At 50.4% G+C, this 17,141-nt stretch overlaps 1 protein-coding gene across 1 annotated transcript; it reads left to right on the top strand.

The window, feature by feature from the left end:
* The first annotated feature begins 5,291 nt into the window (after nucleotides 1-5,291).
* LOC144110199 (uncharacterized) lies at nucleotides 5,292-16,523 on the top strand. Its single transcript, XM_077643040.1, has 7 exons — nucleotides 5,292-5,422; nucleotides 6,403-6,576; nucleotides 8,656-8,767; nucleotides 10,318-10,611; nucleotides 12,471-12,580; nucleotides 13,535-13,623; nucleotides 15,304-16,523. Exons 1-7 carry the CDS (start codon nucleotides 5,322-5,324, stop codon nucleotides 15,843-15,845), a joined length of 1,422 nt encoding a protein of 473 aa, XP_077499166.1. The 5' UTR covers nucleotides 5,292-5,321; the 3' UTR covers nucleotides 15,846-16,523.
* The last annotated feature ends 618 nt before the right edge of the window (nucleotides 16,524-17,141 follow it).

Raw genomic sequence — 17,141 nt, 5'->3', positions numbered from 1 at the left:
TTACTACCGTCTCCCTGAGAGTGGAAAAGACACCGTGTACAGGACACCGTGTGCAACCAGCCTTGCGGTGGCACGTACTAGCGGACGCGGAGGGTGTTGTGCATACCGGCGACAAAACAGGAAGAACGTGCTATGTCTTGCTCAAGCATGCTGAATTACTACGAGGCACGCTCTCCTACCACCACTATGGCCTACAGCAGCGATGACGATGACATCCGCTACATGGCGCTGAGGACGCGTTGCTAATGGCACACCGTGCTTTCTCGTAGCCATACACTGCAATCGTGTAGGGTCCGTTCGGGCCTCTGCTGGAAAGCGCAATCCTCGAGCACAGTAGGCGCTGAGGGCACGCGTCTACGGGGCCGCACGAGTCCATAGATTGTGGGTTGAACTTTTTTTCCTTCCTTCTTTCTCTGCTGAGTGCACACGGGCTGTTTGCTTCGTATGATCGCGGCCCGGGTTGCTACATTTAGAGCGGCCTGCAGCGGAGTGCATCCCGGCGTGTGCCGCAGTGTGTATCGGCCGTCGGATGCTCGACCGATATGAGCGCTCCCGAAACGAGTGCGGGTCGGTCGGTGGCTTAAATAAACAGGAAAAAGATCGGCGCGAAGGCGGCGGGCACGGGAAAGCGGTGCCGAAGGGAGGCCTTCATGTGGAGAAGAGAGACCGCAGCATGGCTCCCCCGGGACGCATACGTCGCGGCCATCCGACACGCGGTGCCACATCCATTAGGCTGCACGGAGTGGCGGATTTGTCTCTGCACATTTTGTACAGCCGTGCATTAGCCGTTGTTACAGCATATCAGTGTATGATCTGATAAAAAATTGTGATTCGGAAGCTGCAGCCAATGTTCTTTGTTGTGCTATAGATGATCGTGTGAGCCATTTGACTAGTGCTTTCGGACGAAGGCAAGAGAAGGCAGACAGAACGAAGGCTCCTAATTAGGCAGAATAATTAAGACCGAGAAGTCGTTGTTGAGATCTGCTATAACTCGAACCGAAACAAATGCGTGCATATATTTCTCTTTTAAACCTTAACCTCACAATGACCTTTTTGTCAGGCTTGCATGAGGTTTTATGTCGAACCTTTTCTGTTCCCATGCTTAGACAGCGAAACTGGGTCATTATATTGTCAAGCTTCGCAATTTAGCAAGTCCAGACGCAGGAACGGTCAATCCGACTCTGTTGCCTTTAGTTCTTAACAGTGAAGCTTTGTCAGCATGCAAGGTACCGTAAGCAAGCGGTGCATCAACTTAGGAATAATTGCCTGTGTTGCACGCATTCGTCTTTCGATATGAGACCAGCCCAAGTTTTTAACGCAGTACAATTGTCCCCACGTACAAGAATTCGATTCACAGATTAAGCGACGTTCTAAACCACCGATTCCGAAGTGAAAACTGCGTACTGCACAGACCCGTTCCGAGTTGCGGCAGGTCATCTGAACGACTCGCGCTGTCTTGAGATACGTTTTGACATGGGCTAGTTGAAACGTATAGGCAAAAACAAGCGTATGAACCCCGACAAAGAGCAGAACAATGTTGAGAGTGTAACGGGAACGACCGGCAGCAGTTCAAACGCCGGGACGAAGAGGTCAGCGAAGTGCAGCTGGGGATCCTGAGTGACTCGTGCCATCGCTTTTGAGACAACAACAACAACAACTACAACTACGACGAAGACGAAGTGTGCTCGTTGTGACGCTCTTCGGTCTACGACCATCGACCTGCACTGCGAATAAACACCTTTACAAGAGCAATGAACCGAAAGGCAACAACTCGAAGGGCAATCTGAACTTGCGCTTCACGCTATCAGTACTTTCTTTGGTCGCATTTAATGTTGCCTTCGTTGCTATACATCTCCTTAATTTGTTCCGTGGATGCGCCATCTTCTATATATCTCCGCTGTTCTGCGTTACATCGGCATGCTTTCATCCACAGGTCTGACGCACCTCCACTCCACTAGATCGCCGCTCCCATCCCACCTGGGCGATCGCACATCCGTCCCTTTCCGGAAGCAGCAACCGACGCTGGCTCTTCAGGGAGCGAGCGTTATGGCTGGCGCGCAATCTTTTTTTTTCCTCCGTCCCCTGACGGTGTTTATATTTGTCACCCTCCTCTCCCCCCGTCGCCCGAGTCAAAACACGCGCGCGGCGCAATGGCCCGCGGCGCCGCCGGCCGTTGTATAAATAACGCCCGGGGGCACACAGCTCTCGCAAACGCGAGCGCCGGACGTCGGCACGCGCTGACAGCGCCCGCTGAGAGAGAGCGCCCCCTTCCCCCGCCATCCTCGCACTGCCGACGCCTTCCTCGATGTGATGAGCCCCGGCTTGACTTCCCCCTTGTCCCGATATGGAGGCCTCATACTTTTAACGAAGCCGAACGAACTACGATAGCGGCTATCGTGAAGGCTTCACACGGCAAGCCGTTAACGCCGCCATTTAGAACAGGAGTTCAGAAAAGAGGGGCAGTTTTGCCTGTTTGAGATGCGCGCCCTTTGCCGGAAGTAATAAACCCACCGGTCTTTGCTTCCTTCTCATAACGAGCAGTGTAGCTCGTTTTGCATCACCAGCATTCGAAATTCCTCGAAGCTGGGAGCAACTCTAGCTCTCGTATCTCCGACGCTTATAGGACATCCAGAAGTGCTAGAGGGCGTCTTTACGCGGCTAGGTATAGCAAACCGCTTGGGCTGGCTGTTTTTGGCAAAAGTTGTAACACCATTATCTGTTTGGCCACTGTTCGGGCACTGTAGTAAACGTCTAGCTGGTAGCCCAGCTAGGGAGTTCAAGGCTCATAATGGGGGAGGGGGGGGCAGCAGAGAAATACCGGTCACAGTGACGGTACGCGTAGCAATTACGCACCAAGGAAGACAAGGAACCGAACTACTGCTGGTATTTTTGTTACTTAGGTTATTTAATACCGTGCAGAGGCCTTACCGTCGACGTCGCCACTGCTTTCGGCTCATCGCAGTCATCTAAAGCGGAGGGTATGCCAACTCTCTGCTTTCTGCGTCACTATGAAGCCATGCTGAAAGGTAGGAAGCAGGTTCATGCTTCGAGCTCCTGCAATGGTAATAACGCTTTCGGACTTTTTTAGTTGAAGAAGCACCCGCTGCGGTGGCTCAGTGGCTTTGGCGTTCTGCTGCTTGTCCTAAGGTCGCGGGTTCGATCCCGTCGGCGGCGGCCGTATTTCGATGGAAGCGAAATACAAAAGGCGCCCGTGTACTGCGCGATGTCAGTGCACGTTAAAGATCCCCAGGTGGCCGAAATTATTCCGGAGCCCTCCACTACGGCACCTCTCTCTTCCTTTCTTCTTTCACTCCCGCCTTTATCCCTTCCCATACGACGCGGTTCAGGTGTCCAACGATATATGAGACAGATACTGCGCCATTTCCTTTCTCCAAAAACCAATTATTATTATTATTATTACTTCACTCCGGCGTCCCTCAGAGCCAATGTGTCGATTCCGGACATAATCCGCCATTTTAATCCATTTGGAGAAACACCCTTTAAAAGGAGCTAAAAATAGTTATGATGTTATTTTGTCAATCTCAGCATGCCTCGAGGACATACGGAGGTCAAGGGAGAACTCTTACAGGTGACATCTATGCGGGGAAACGCGTTGGGGTCGTGATTGTGCCCCGTGCAGTGGCGTTGAGTGTTGCAGACGGCGTTTTTCAGGAACATTGGCCTTGCACCCCCATCGAGAAGAATCGGCTAGTGTTCAACTGTTTGCCTTAGACCGCTGTTTTCGTAAGCAGGGATGCCTTCAGATTTATTAGTATTTTATTATCGTTTATCGTAAGCAAGTCTTTCAACAAAAAAAAAGAGAAAAGAAAATGAAGTCTTCCGATGCCATGACTTTCTGCTGCACTACTCGTGTAGTGAAGAATGGGAATTTCCTAGCACTCTGGTTATCGTTCAAGAACGCAGCGGCTTTTCCACATCAAATGACCCCCTTCCAGCCAATAGCGTCGGGCGATTCTCATGGCCCTATTAGCACGACAATGCAGGGAGCGGCGCCGCCACAATGAAGACAGGGATCTTTCCCAGACCATGGAGGCTGGGGACTATCCCCTTTCATCTACCACTCCCTGCTTTGCCGCACTAGCAGGGTCATAAGAATTGCCCGACGCCATTGGCTGGAAGGGGGTCCTCTGACGGGGAAAAGCCGCTGCTTTATTAGCTTTATTAAACTGTATCCGACTATACCCCCAACGCAGATTCCTACCCACCCAGGTACTCTAATCTTGGGAGCTGGGCCGCTCCGCATGTTGCACTGCGCCCGGTGCTCTTGCCACTGCTCGTTGCCTGTATCGCCCACGTGTTGGGCGATATATGGACTCCAATTCTCCGACTTGAGACGGCGACCCAGACCCGGGTCAGAAAATAGAAGTTTCCTCCTCTCTCTCTCGTTATCGGCGTGTTCGCGAACAGCAGCGCCGCGCGTGGCCATTCAGCCGCTCCGGTGACCTTTTTTGCTCTCCACTCTACGTTCATTAGTGTGGGCGTTTCGAAAAACAACCAAAAATAATATCCACCAACCCTGCCACAAGTATATAGTATAGAGTTGGTTGCAGGCTGCACACTGACGGGCCAAAAATACGGATTTAGATGTTGGGATTATTTATTTGTTTATTGATTGATACTCTCAGCCCTGTATCGTGCTTTTAGAGGAGTGGAAAAATAATTAAAGCGAATAACAAGTAGCACATACTAATGCAGATATTTGTAATAATAATAAAGCAGGCTGTTAACAGCACTTGGGGTCTGAAACGAAATATTTGTAGTTGGCACACAATAAATTAAATGATTACATAGCAGGTATGCAACGCTGAATGCACTTGCAAATGAAAGAAACCCATTGGCTGAAAAAAACAAAAAACAAAAGTATCTGTGATGCTTGTCGTGACTTTTTTGACAGACGTGCATTGTACAGCAGTGTCAGGTACAGAATTCCACGCATAAAATTAGGATTAAAACTGATGCACGCGAAATGTGTGCGCGTTTGAGAAAGTGGGAGAGAAAGACGCATAAGGTTTACTCGCTCAAACTTTGCTGAAGGCTCGACAGGTGGCGTCCTGGTGCGCAAACTATTCCGCTATGTAACATAAAGCAAAGCACAAGACCGACTTCTTAAAGAGAACAGGGAATTCACTTATGTCAGAGCTATGAATAATTGAGGGGCCTCATGGAGAGGGGATGTTGGGTCAACGCAGTGGGTAGGTGACCGCAGCGACTTGAAACGACCGCGCGTGCAGCCCGCTTGAAGCATTTGCGCCGAAGCAGAAGAAGTGGAAGCGAATCGGCGTTCTCTCTGCGTCGCAGCCATGTTTCGAATCCCGAAGAGCCAGCTGAGCCGGCCCAGGGACCCGTCCACACCCCCGGCCAGCGCCGCCAGCATCCATGCCGAGGAAGAGGCCGGGCCGAGGTGCGTATAAACAAGAGCATCCTCGAGCAGCTATTGTCGGGTACAACCCGAGACCGTAGCGGCAGATACCACTCAAAGGATACCTTCCATCCAATGGCGTCGACAAATTTTCAAGACACTGGGATTAATCCCATTAGGAACTTGTTAATCGGCTTTAATCTGCCACCCCCTGCGATGTCACTCCAGCAGGTCAAAGTTAACGTCGTGAGAATCCGTCGACGCTATTGGCCGGTGGGCCCGTTTGAGGGGAGTCTGCCGCTTCACTCTTGGATTGTATCCGACTATAGAGGATTTGGGCGCACACACAGGCGTCCGATGCGTTTAGCGACAACCGGCAATGACTCGTTAGCATTGGTGAAAGCTTCAAATTAGGTTAGAGTATGTAAGAGTCGACGTCCCGAAGCTGCTCGCAGGCTGTCAGACACCCGATTTTCGCGATTTTCAGCCTATGGTATATGCGACGCTGGCACTGTTTTTCCCGGAAGGAGGGTATAGGGGAATTCATTTTAAACGGGCGGATTGCGCAATAATTAACGTAATCTCAGTGGACACCTATAACTGCACTGAGAGGCAAGTTACGAAGGCAGACGGGAAAATGAAAACCCATCGCTCGTAAAATAACGTGTTTCTAGTCGCATACGAGTCAAGCAAAAAGCGGTTTTTCCCCGTCAAAGGACCCCCTTCCAGCCAATGGCGTCGGCCGATTCTCATGAACCTGTGTGTGACAATGCAAGGAGTGGCGTGACAAAGCAGGGAGGGGACTATCCCCGACCATAGAAGGAGTGGAGACTACCCCCTTTCATCTGACTCCCTCTGCATTTTCACGCTAGCAGGTTCACGGGAATCAGCCGACGCCATTGGCTGGAAGAGGGGTCCTTGGACGGGGAAAAGCCGCTTTTTTTCTTATATTGTATCCGACTGTAGTGGTGTATTCGCGGTGCATGAGCTGCCCCGCCTGTGGCCGATTCTCCCTGGCGCAGCGCTAGGCAGCGCCCTGCGGGTCTGCGGCCCCCGTTCACGCCGTTCCAGAGGTCCGCGGCTGGCGAGACCGAGCTGCAGACGCGCTCTTCGTCGAGGCCCTCCACGGCCGCGTACTCCAAGACGAGCAGCTCCCTGCGCGACGACGGGGGCGAAGACCGGGTCCTCGGCTACGGGTGAGCGGCGCTGCCTGCACTCGAACGTCTGACTTAATTCTCGCCGACGCCGCTGAAGCTGTTAATAATAATAATAATAATAATAATAATAATAATAATAATAATAATAATAATAATAATAATAATAATAATAATAATAATAATAATAATAATAATAATAATAATTGGTTTTTGTGTGGGAAGGAAATGGCGCAGTATCTGTCTCATATATCGGCGGACACCTGAACCGCTCCGTAAGGGAAGTGATAAAGGAGGCAGTGAAAGAAGAAAGGAAGAAAGAGGTGCCGTAGTGGAGGGCTCCGGAATAATTTTGACCACTTGGGGATTCTTAACGTGCACTGACATCGCACAGCACACGGGTGCCTTAGCGTTTTTCCTCCATAAAAACGCAGCCCGCCGCGGTCGGGTTCGAGCCCGGGAACTCCGGATCAGTAGCCGAGCGCCCTGACCAGCTGAAAACTGGTCAAAACTTGTTTCGCGCAGTTCGTGGAACGCCTCAGCTTGTAAAGCGAAGCACTCATACGCTCTCCAACCATGAATCTTGTCTCCATCTTTCTTGCGCCGTTGCCTAGCAACAGGGACGCCGTTTCAAGTTAAAAGTAAATCAAATAATTGTCCGCGACAGGGAGTCAAACCCGCGGAGGTAGGAACAGGTTAGCTTCGCAGGCCGCTTGCGCGAGAGCACTGGGCTTTCGACACAGCCGAACACGCCTCGTGTTAAACTGCGACACGCTCTCGCTCTGCGCATTGCGTGCCGCCTTCATCAACTTGCATGTGTGGCTCGAACAGAACACATCAGCTTAACCGGAGTCGCCAGACGAGCCGACGGCACAGCAAATCAAAACCATGAGCTAACCAGGTTAAACACATCATTTCACACATCTACTCTGTTTAACTACGTTAAAACCTTACCAGTTTTTTTGTTACCACCTGTCCACATGGCGAAGATAACTTGTGCCGCATGCCGTGCGATGTAGGTATGCGTTAAGTACTCGGCGGAGATGATGACGGTAGCAGTGCACGCAACGGCACGCTAAAGCGTTTCAAAGAGTTGTATACCTAGGGGTTGGAGTTAGCGAAAGAAGAAAACGATAACTGTCAATTGATGTGCTCTGCGCAAAGTATCCATGTCCTGTGCGCATACACTGGATTCGCGGCCATGCCTAGGATCCACATAACATTCAAGCGGATGCTATGACTCATCTTCATACATTAGACGATCCGCCACCTTCCCCTCTTCCCCCAGATCCGTTCCTGTCCCATGTTTCCGATTCCGAAGTTCTGCGCCAGCGAACACGCGCTCTAATTCCTCCGTGTTCGAACCCTCTCCCCCGTAGTCTTACTTGGCAGGAGGAGGTATCCGTGCGCCGGATTCCGGCAGGGGCGGCTCTGACATCATCTGTTCGTCATCGGTGGCGTGCAAAAGATCTGCCAGCAACTGACAGGTGCCCTCACTGTAGCGCTGCACCGGACATATGTGATGTGCGGCACTTGTTATGGACGTGCCCAGCGACGGCTGCTATCAGAAAACGGCTCCTCAGGGAGGTGGGCCTGCGGTGGAACCGCGAGAGTGACTACGTGAAGTGGACTATGGACAACCGTTTCATTAGCAACCTGTGCGACTACCTCAGCAGCGCAACGGTTCTTCACTGCTTCTTTTAACTTTCAATCCCGTGCATTCCTCCCCCCCCCCCCTTCCTTTCTCAACTTATGTCTCATAGCACACTTCTCGAATAAAAAAAAAAGAGTTCATATTTTGAAATTCTATTTTAATTGAAAAAAGCAAGTATCCTTCAGCAGCTCGTCGGGATCTGTCTGATAGCGTAGCGCCTTCTGGGCGGATAGGGTCCTAATACAGCGGGGCGGATGTTTTACAAGCGAACTGCTAAACTGATACTCAAGTCTGGTGAGGACAGCACCCAGATGATGATGATCGAGAGAAACCCGGATGGTGTGTGCCGTTATATGCATTTTGCACTAAGAGTTTATCCCACTGTATCGAAGGGGTCGCGTCATCTACTGCGTTACATGAAGTGTCTTATAATAGTCGCCTCTCCTTGTTCTCGCCCCCACCGCCAGGCGGCGCCTGCGCGAGCGCCACGTGACCCAGGAGGAAGGCGGTGGCGCCTGCGTCGTGGTCGTGGCCCCCGGACCCGTGGCCGCTGCTGCCGCTGCCGCCTCCAGGAGACAGGTCTGCGCTCAGTTCACGCCCCGTCAACGTGGCCAAATTTGTACTAAGCTGCGCCCATATCTGTCCCTTCATTGGCCCCGTTCTTCCTCTGGCTTATGTGTTAGCAACTTCTTCAGGCTTTGTGTAATATAGGTGATGTGAAAGGGACTTCGGCACCAGGTCGATAGTTCGAACGCTGAGCATCGCTGCGTACTGTGTTGCTGCTACAAAAGAAGCCTACGGGCGCAAAGACGCAGGCAGGTGTGTTAGCTATGGTACCAAAGAAATTTAACTAGAGGCCCATGTGCCGTGCGATGTCAGTGCACGTTAAAGAACCCCAGGTGGTCGAAATTATTCCGGAGCCCTCCACTACGGCGTCCCTCATAGCCTGAGTCGCTTTGGGACGTTAAACCCCCGTAAACCATAAATCAAACAGTTGAGCAGCGCTCCTCCAGTTAACCAAGGAGTAGGTTCCAGATTTGCCGAGTACAGCCCTAAGTAAAGCCTTTGGTCACCCTATGTGTCATGACGACCAGTGCCGCATCTGACCAGCTCAGACAAAGCTTCGACGCTTCTTAGACATGGGACGTCGTCAGTCATCGAGGGAAGCATTCCGCTGCCATGCGTAGTGGTGCACCTATAGATAGCGAAAGTATTTAACACCAGTTTCTTCATGCAACAAAAGACTGTCGTGCCAGATGTCTACGCCCAACAGAAGGTGTATGCGTCCGTTGAAAAGTTCTGCGCGTATTCAGTGCTGGAGAGAGATGAAATGGCTTTTACACTTGTCACTTTCCTGTGATCGACAGCAATTACCATTGCGAGTGTTCACACGGTACAGTGCTGTGTATTAAGTGAAGTACGAAGGTCACACATACAAATGGGTAGCCCTTTTTTCGTTTTTTATGAACCTATTGTTCTGATATAAATTGCGCACTTTTGCTTAGAAGCCTTCTGGTCGCAGGTTTTGTTGTCTAGTAAAACTTGTGACGCTAGGCTGTAGCAGAAGGAAGGCTTCGTTCAGACATCGTCCTCGGCGTTTTTAAGAATATAGTGCCGTCGTCTTGTGGTGCTCCATCATATATCTTGTTCGCGTCTTTATTTTTTTTTTCGGCTAGCGTTCAAGTCCAACAATTCACCGAGCTCCCAAATCTCTGCTCTTCCAAGGAATATTGCCGTCACACTTATAGACATTACGTACTTAAGCGGTGTCCTAACCCGGTCGAAAAACGGAACCCACAGCTTTCTGTCATCACGACAAATTTTTTGCAGTATTTTTGCCCATGAACTAATAGTATTCACAAATTTTTGCACTAACAAAAGCAATTATGTAGTATTGTTCTGTCTCTTGTAGCGATGTAACCACTAAAAAGTACTACAGAAAAATAGTACAATACTACAGAAAAAAATTGAAAAGAAAAAAGCATCATATCGCATTTTGGGCACGATTTTGTATTTATTATAGGCCGGGAAGTGGGAGACTATAATGCTGAAGAACAGATTCTGTGTCCTGAAGACTTTTGACCGCGGTGTGACTAGTCACGTGCCTGCCCGTGCATGCGGCGTTGCAGAACCGCCGCCTCCGGCCGCCTACCCCGGTGGAGGGCGACGGCTTCCCGACCATCACGGATCAGGAGCGTCCGAGGACGGCGGCACCCACCGCGGCCACCCCGTCCACCACGTACGCCACCTCGGGCGCCGCCTACTCGTCCTCATCCCTGGACACGGCCACCACCGGCCGCAGTAGTCGGGACACCAGGCGCAGCGCCACTGAAGGGGACGAACACGAGGCCGGCCGCGGTGGCCGAAGCGGAGGCAGCAGCCGCACCGGAGACGAATCGGACTCCAGGTGGCGCTACTACCAGGCAAGTTTACGCTATAGTCCTGTGTGTGCGCTCATAGCCCCGTGCTTACTCTCATAACCTCTCCGTTGTAATGATACCTCTACTATGCAGGGTGTTCACATAAGATCTTATACAATGTTTAAAAATAGGCATTCTGAGTTACAAGAGCGCTTTTTTCGGCATAGCATTGCCAGGGGTGCAGTATATAAGAATGCAGCTAAGACGTGCTAACTAGCAGGCTGGTTAACTAACACTGAATAGTTAGCTTTTTAACCATCACTGTTAGGCTCCCTAATTATTGCCAGACGTGTATCCCGCCATAGGTAATATCCATATCGCTTATTAGAATTTCGATAACAAGGTTACGCTCGGCGCTATGGCCTAACAAATTTTGGCTATTTCGACGAGTTAGGGCGCTCGGCTACTGATCCAGAGCACCCGGGGGTTCGAACCCGACCGCGGCGGCCACGTTTCGATGGAGGCGAAACGCAAAGGCGCCCGTGTGCTGTGCGATGTCAGTGCACCTTAAAGATCCCCAGGTGGTGGAAATTATTCCGGAGCCCTCCACTCTTTCTTCCTTTATTCTTCCACTCCCTCCTTTGCCTCTTCCCTTACGGCGCGGTTCAGGTGTTCGCGGGTATATGAGAGATAGATACTGCGCCATTTTTCCTTTCGCCAAAAGCCAATTTTTTCTACGAGTTACGTGCACTGGAGAGGTTACTTTGCCTGGAAGCTTCTCGAAAGTCCATGTGTTTTGGCGCGATGTAGGCAAAATTTGTTGGGCCACAGCCACGAGGATAACCCAGTTATCGAAATTCTAAAAACTGATATGGTTGTTACTAACGGTGGGCTACACGCCTCTCAACAATTAAGGAGCCGAACAGTAATCGTTAAAAAATTCACAATTCAATATTAGTTCTCAGCTGAATTCTCGTGTGCTTCGCCGCTGACAATGCTATACCGAAAAAGCACTCTTCTAATTCAAAAAGCCTTTTTGTAAATTGTGTAAAGTCTTAAGTGAAACACCCCCCACATTCTCACCTAGATGGTGAGGGAAGGGAAGGAAAAAATAGAGCTCTATAATGGGATACAACTCAAGAACACTGCGCCTTTTCCCCCTCAAAGGACCCCCTTCCAGCCAATGGCGTCGGCCGACTGTCATGAGCCTGCAGCAGTACCGTCACAATGCAGCGAGTAGGAGATGAAGGGGATAGCCCCGTGCCTACATGGTCGGGATAGTCCCCACCCTGCACTGTCTCGACGCTCTCTGCATTGTCAGGCTAGCAGGTTCATGAGAATAGGCTGACACCATTGGCTGGAAGGGGGTCCTTTGACGCGGAAAAGCCGCTGCGTTCTTTAGTTGTATGCGACAGTAGCATCTTAGCAGCACCATCTCCCTTCTGCTCTACAAAGTAAGCACAGACATAAAATTAGCTGCATCATACACGCTCATTGGGTGGGGCCCACTCATTATCCGGCTGTGTGGCATCTAGGACCCCGTTGCATCTTCGGCTAGTTGATCTCAGTTGTGCCTCTTTTTATGATCTCCAGGACAGTTATATGTAAGAGGCGGGGGGTGCTCACCGCTTTTGCCCAGCAATAAATTTTCTGTGGGAACCGTATTAGCCGCCATTTTCTTTTCGACGATAACAGTTCGAGATATTCATTGTGCTAACAGCATCGCCTCAGCAGGGTCACACTTCCTCTGAAGGAGGTGTGCAAGGGACGCTGCAGCTGTAGATTGTGGTGACTGCGTCCCCGACTACATCGTTCGTGTTGTCCTGCTTTGACGACCGTCTGATCAATTATCGCGATGAAACAGGATGCCTCGTTTGGCCAGGTGCTCTGTCTGAATGCTCCGCGGTTTTTAACTCACGCAGCCGAAAGTCGGGGCACGCGTGATGCTGGCGGTGCTGGTGGGATCATCACTGCTGCTGCTGTCTCTTCTGCTGGCCTACAACACGGAGGTGGAGAAGACCGTGATCTACAAGTGAGAGGGTCCTCTTACTACGCAGCAGTCACTGACGGATTCTCGAACTACGTCAATGCTAAACGTATAACGTGCGGGACAAGCGTCCATAGAAGCAAAGTGGGTGAACTGAATTAACTGAAGGATGGCAAACATATACCTTCACCGTATCAGTGAGATGGCCAGATTATTCGAATACAGAAAGAGAAAGTCTGCACAGTTCCAACTGTCGCAAAGGGATCAGTCCAGAGAAGCGAGATGTACAACCGTGAGCAATATAAGAGGGAACAAACCTCTTGCGCAAAAATGCGAATTTTCTGGTTATTTCCCCACGAAGTTCTTGAACGACTTGATGATATTATACGCCAAGAGGAAAACTAGCTAGAAAACAGAGCAAACTAAGCTCATCACACATAACTGTGAAGTTATGAATAAATTAATGTTCAAACTTTGTTCTCTCTTATATTATTCACGACTGCGCATCCAAAAAGTTGTAACACTATTTCTATTCACGTCAATATTTCTGCTCAATTTCTCCTCAAATCCTATCTGGTTTGGTTTAGTTTATGGGCGTTTAACGCCCCAAAGCGACTCGGGCTATGAGAGACGCCGTAGTGAAGGGCTCCGGGAATTTCGACCACCTGGGGTTCTTTAACGTGCACTGACATCGCACAGTGCACGGGCCTCTAGAATTTCGCCTCCATCGAAATTCGACCACCGCGGCCGGGATCGAGCCCGTGTCTTTCGGGCCAGCAGCCGAGCGCCATAACCACTCAGCCACCGCGGCGGCTTCAAATCGTACCTGTTTTTCCCCTTCTCCATACTGACAGACGTATTTATGTTGTCACTTTTCCTGCTTGCACAAGTCAAGCCCCCAGACGGGGACAGGGTACAGCAGGCAATCGCGACGCGTGTTACCAAAGTCATCATTCTCCGAAGTGCTGAATCGAACCTTCTCGCTCTCTCCCATTGCAGGGTGAAGGCAGTGTTCGACAAGGCCCTGCACAGGCGTCAGATTCGCGTAAACGCAAATTCCACGAACTCAACCAGCATCGAAGCCGGCGGTGAGTGCCTCTGGTGACGTGCGCGGTGCATAGACAAATGTTCTGGCACATTGAAAACGCAGTAAAACAAAAGAAAACTCAAAACATCTGTGGTCCCAAAGATAACAGGTGACAACAAGAGATCCTGCCCCAACGCTTTGCTCTACAAGAGTGCGATATGGAGGCTCACCTAGAACCATTACCACACGTATATGGCGCAATCTCCAGCGCTTTCATTCTCTTACTTGTAGTGCTACTCCAGATTGCCCAATGTCCTCCGTATATGGTTAGAGAGTGGATTGCCCGGATCACGTGATGGTACGAGCTATATTGTCGAGAATGCGACTGTTTTTTCGAACTTGTCCACATTCTCAAAGACTAGCAGCTGGCGTTTTCGAAAGCGTCTATTTAGAGACCCACATTAGTCAGGCCCACTACAGCACTGCATGGCTGAACAGAACATATAACTTAGAAGGCTAGCTTCCTGGCTTAGAGAAATAATGTTCTTATAAGGCTAGCAGTTGTGTTCCTGAGTGTTCGGTTGCGACGTACTCGTACACAGACGACGACAGGGCTTATTGCGGGACAAAATCTTCTGCCTAGCCTGTGTGGTCGAAGTTTGCTTTGACAGAAACACTCCCCAGCATTGCAATGGCATCCTGAGAAACGTGCCTGTTTTTTGCGTGTGTGCTTTTCGGAGTGCGCTATCTTAAATCGAAAATACGGGAGTCTAAAAATGCATTCGACGTCGGCAGCGTTATTCTCAGCCACTACAAAGCCCCGCCTCCTTTGCCCCCCCCCCCCCCCCCCTCGTACATGTTGTGAAAAGAGCAACAAAAGATGCACCAAAAAATGTCAACAGAGAGACAATTTTGATTCAAAGGTAGCCGCATCACTCAATCTATGGCATATCAGTGGCAACCGCGTCCACCTGCCGCATCAGTCCGAGATCTCAGGACCGTATCTAAAACGGGACGGGTGCACTTCCATGGAGGTGAAATGCAAACACACTCATGCGCTGTGCGATGTAATTGCGTGGTTGCAGTCCCAAAATGTCGAAATTAGTCCCCTGTGTCCATGTGCTGCTCTGGAACTCTAAACTCCATATACCATATCATACGACACCGTACTATACAGCACCTTACTATATAGAGGCATGCCAAACCAAACCATATCATATACCGTAATGTACTATATCGTACCCTACTTTACCGGCCCGCACCAAACCATAAAAGGTAATACCGTACCGTACTATAACGGACCATACCACACCATACTATATGAGGCCATACCAAACGATACCCTACCGCACTATACCATATCCTGCTTTACGTACCGGACCGTACCAAACCATGAAATGCGATGCCGTACCATACCATAGCATACCATACCATACCATACAGTACACTACCATACAATACAGGGCAATACAAAACCGTACCATGCCCTACTTAATCGGGTCATACCAACCATACACCATACCGTTCCGTACTATACCGTACCCTACTTTCCCGTGCCATAACAAACCATACCATACCGTACGGTGCCAACTATACCCCACCATGGTATACCGAACTATATCATGCCGTACCATGCCACGCCGTACCATACCACATCATACTTCTATTTCTTTGATGCCATGAGTTCTCCCTCTCTGCCCATGCAGCCATGCCGCTTCATAGCGTTCCTTCCGGTTCGCAGGGGACGATGGCGGGCCAGGGGCGTCCGCAGGCTCCACAACGGGCGAGACGACGCTGTTCACGGACTTGCCCGAGAACGCCGCGGAGTTCGAGAAGCGCCTGCGCGAGATGGTGTCGCGCTTCTGGACGCCGCGTGGCGAGAACGACTACGCCGGAAACGGCGGCCTCGGCTTCGACCCGGAGCGCACGATGGCCACTCGCCGAAACTGGCGCCACCGGAAGAACAGGGGGGAGGACGAGATGGGCGGCCCGCCACCGATCCCGAGGGTCCGCAACAGGGGTCCGGAGCAGCCCGACCTGAACGACGAACCTACCGAGCCGTTGTCCCCGCCGTACGCGAAGGACGCGCCCAACAACCGGGGCACCAACTGGTTCCTGGTGCAAGCCCGGAGACGCCAGGGCCGCCTACCCGACACGTTCTTCAGCGGCAACGACAGCAGCAGACGCAGCGGCAACGTGTCGCTGGAGGACGCCGCCGAGATCGAACAGTTCTGGCAGGAAGGCGACGCCATAGACGAAGACGATGCCAGGCATCGCTTCTGAAGCTGCCGCGCCGACAGACTCCTTAAGCGCGTTGCTTCGCTGATGGCTCCGGCCTCAGTTTTTTTCTTTGTTCTTCTTAATTTGAAGAATTCAGTTTCAGCGTGGTGTGTGTTTTGAATCACGATTTGGTTCTCTCCTGACGCGCGTAGGAAATTTGCTCGATTATCAATACATTGTACTACGCAGTGTACAGTAATTCTCCCTTATCACATCTATACCTTCCAAGCCATTGGACAGATCGCCTGAATCAGGAGCACAAAGCCTGCCCTATTTCTGCTGGCACAGTAAAATATCGAAACTCTCCAATCGGTTTGGCAGTAGCTGATGGGAATGCATTACCATAAAGCACCGCCAGTCATGCAGCTTATGTGTTTTTAAAGCAGCTTTATATTAACTCTCTCACCGCGGATAACTCGTCATAGCAGTTGAACTTATTATATTGATTGATCAATGCTTTGCTATACTTGCTCCAATAATTATTTCAGCCGATTTTTTTTTGCTTATAACATACTGAAAGATACGAGAGCTTGCCTTTCCTACTGACCAGTATGTACAATTCTCGATTTATTTTTCGCGTTTGTTCTACCTGTGTGCTCTTTCTATTGGTTTGTTTTCTTCAAAAATATCCCCGCCTCCTCCAACTCCTATGTAAAGCCCCATTCTCGGCCCGTAGGGTAAATAAAATAATAAAAACACGCAGCAACCTACGTTCACTCAGTGTCGTTTCATACCAGGACATGCGAGTAAGTTTGGGTACTTCTTCTTCTTCCTCTCAAAACATGGCACATACCCACATGGGAGGATTGGTGAAGGTGTTTGGGTACTGCGTGTGCAGTTTTTTTTTCTTTTACAGCGACAGTGGTGTACGGCACTGCAAGAGCATGGGGAGAGTACCGCTTAAAACAATACTCAGCACAAAAAAGGCTGAGTGCTGAAGAGTTGATTTTGTACTGCGGGGCTGGTGAAGATTCGTTGAGATTTCCTTGGAATGGATGAAGGTCAAATCGGTCAGTACTAGCGGTAATCAACACTGACTGCTCATTGGAGGGCCAAATCTTGAATTTCGATTATTTTGGCCACCTAATGCGAAGAGTATTTGCTGGAAAAGAACCTAATGTTGGGAAAGACTGAGGCCACAAGGAGAACAGGACGGCGGAAGACATGGTTAGATGGCATCACTAATGATGCAATGAAGGCGAAATTGTGCAAACTCCGGAAGGCAGTGGAGGACCGGAAGGCCTGGCGTGCGACGTACATTGCGGGGTACATTAGATCGAAAATAAAGAAAAGCGGCAG

This window comes from Amblyomma americanum, chromosome 11 (genome assembly GCF_052857255.1).
Source record: "Amblyomma americanum isolate KBUSLIRL-KWMA chromosome 11, ASM5285725v1, whole genome shotgun sequence".
Taxonomy (NCBI): Eukaryota; Metazoa; Arthropoda; class Arachnida; order Ixodida; family Ixodidae; genus Amblyomma; species Amblyomma americanum.
Note: the sequence above shows the minus strand (reverse complement) of the source record. Positions and strands in the feature narration are given on the sequence as shown.

Excerpts from the sequence above, each read along its gene's own strand:
- LOC144110199 (XM_077643040.1), top strand. The coding sequence starts at position 5,322 with ATGTTTCGAATCCCGAAGAGCCAGCTGAGCCGGCCCAGGGACCCGTCC. Across the intron at positions 5,423-6,402 it reads GAGGAAGAGGCCGGGCCGAG|CGCTAGGCAGCGCCCTGCGG; the intron begins GTGCGTATAAAC and ends TCCCTGGCGCAG. Across the intron at positions 13,624-15,303 it reads AACCAGCATCGAAGCCGGCG|GGGACGATGGCGGGCCAGGG; the intron begins GTGAGTGCCTCT and ends TCCGGTTCGCAG.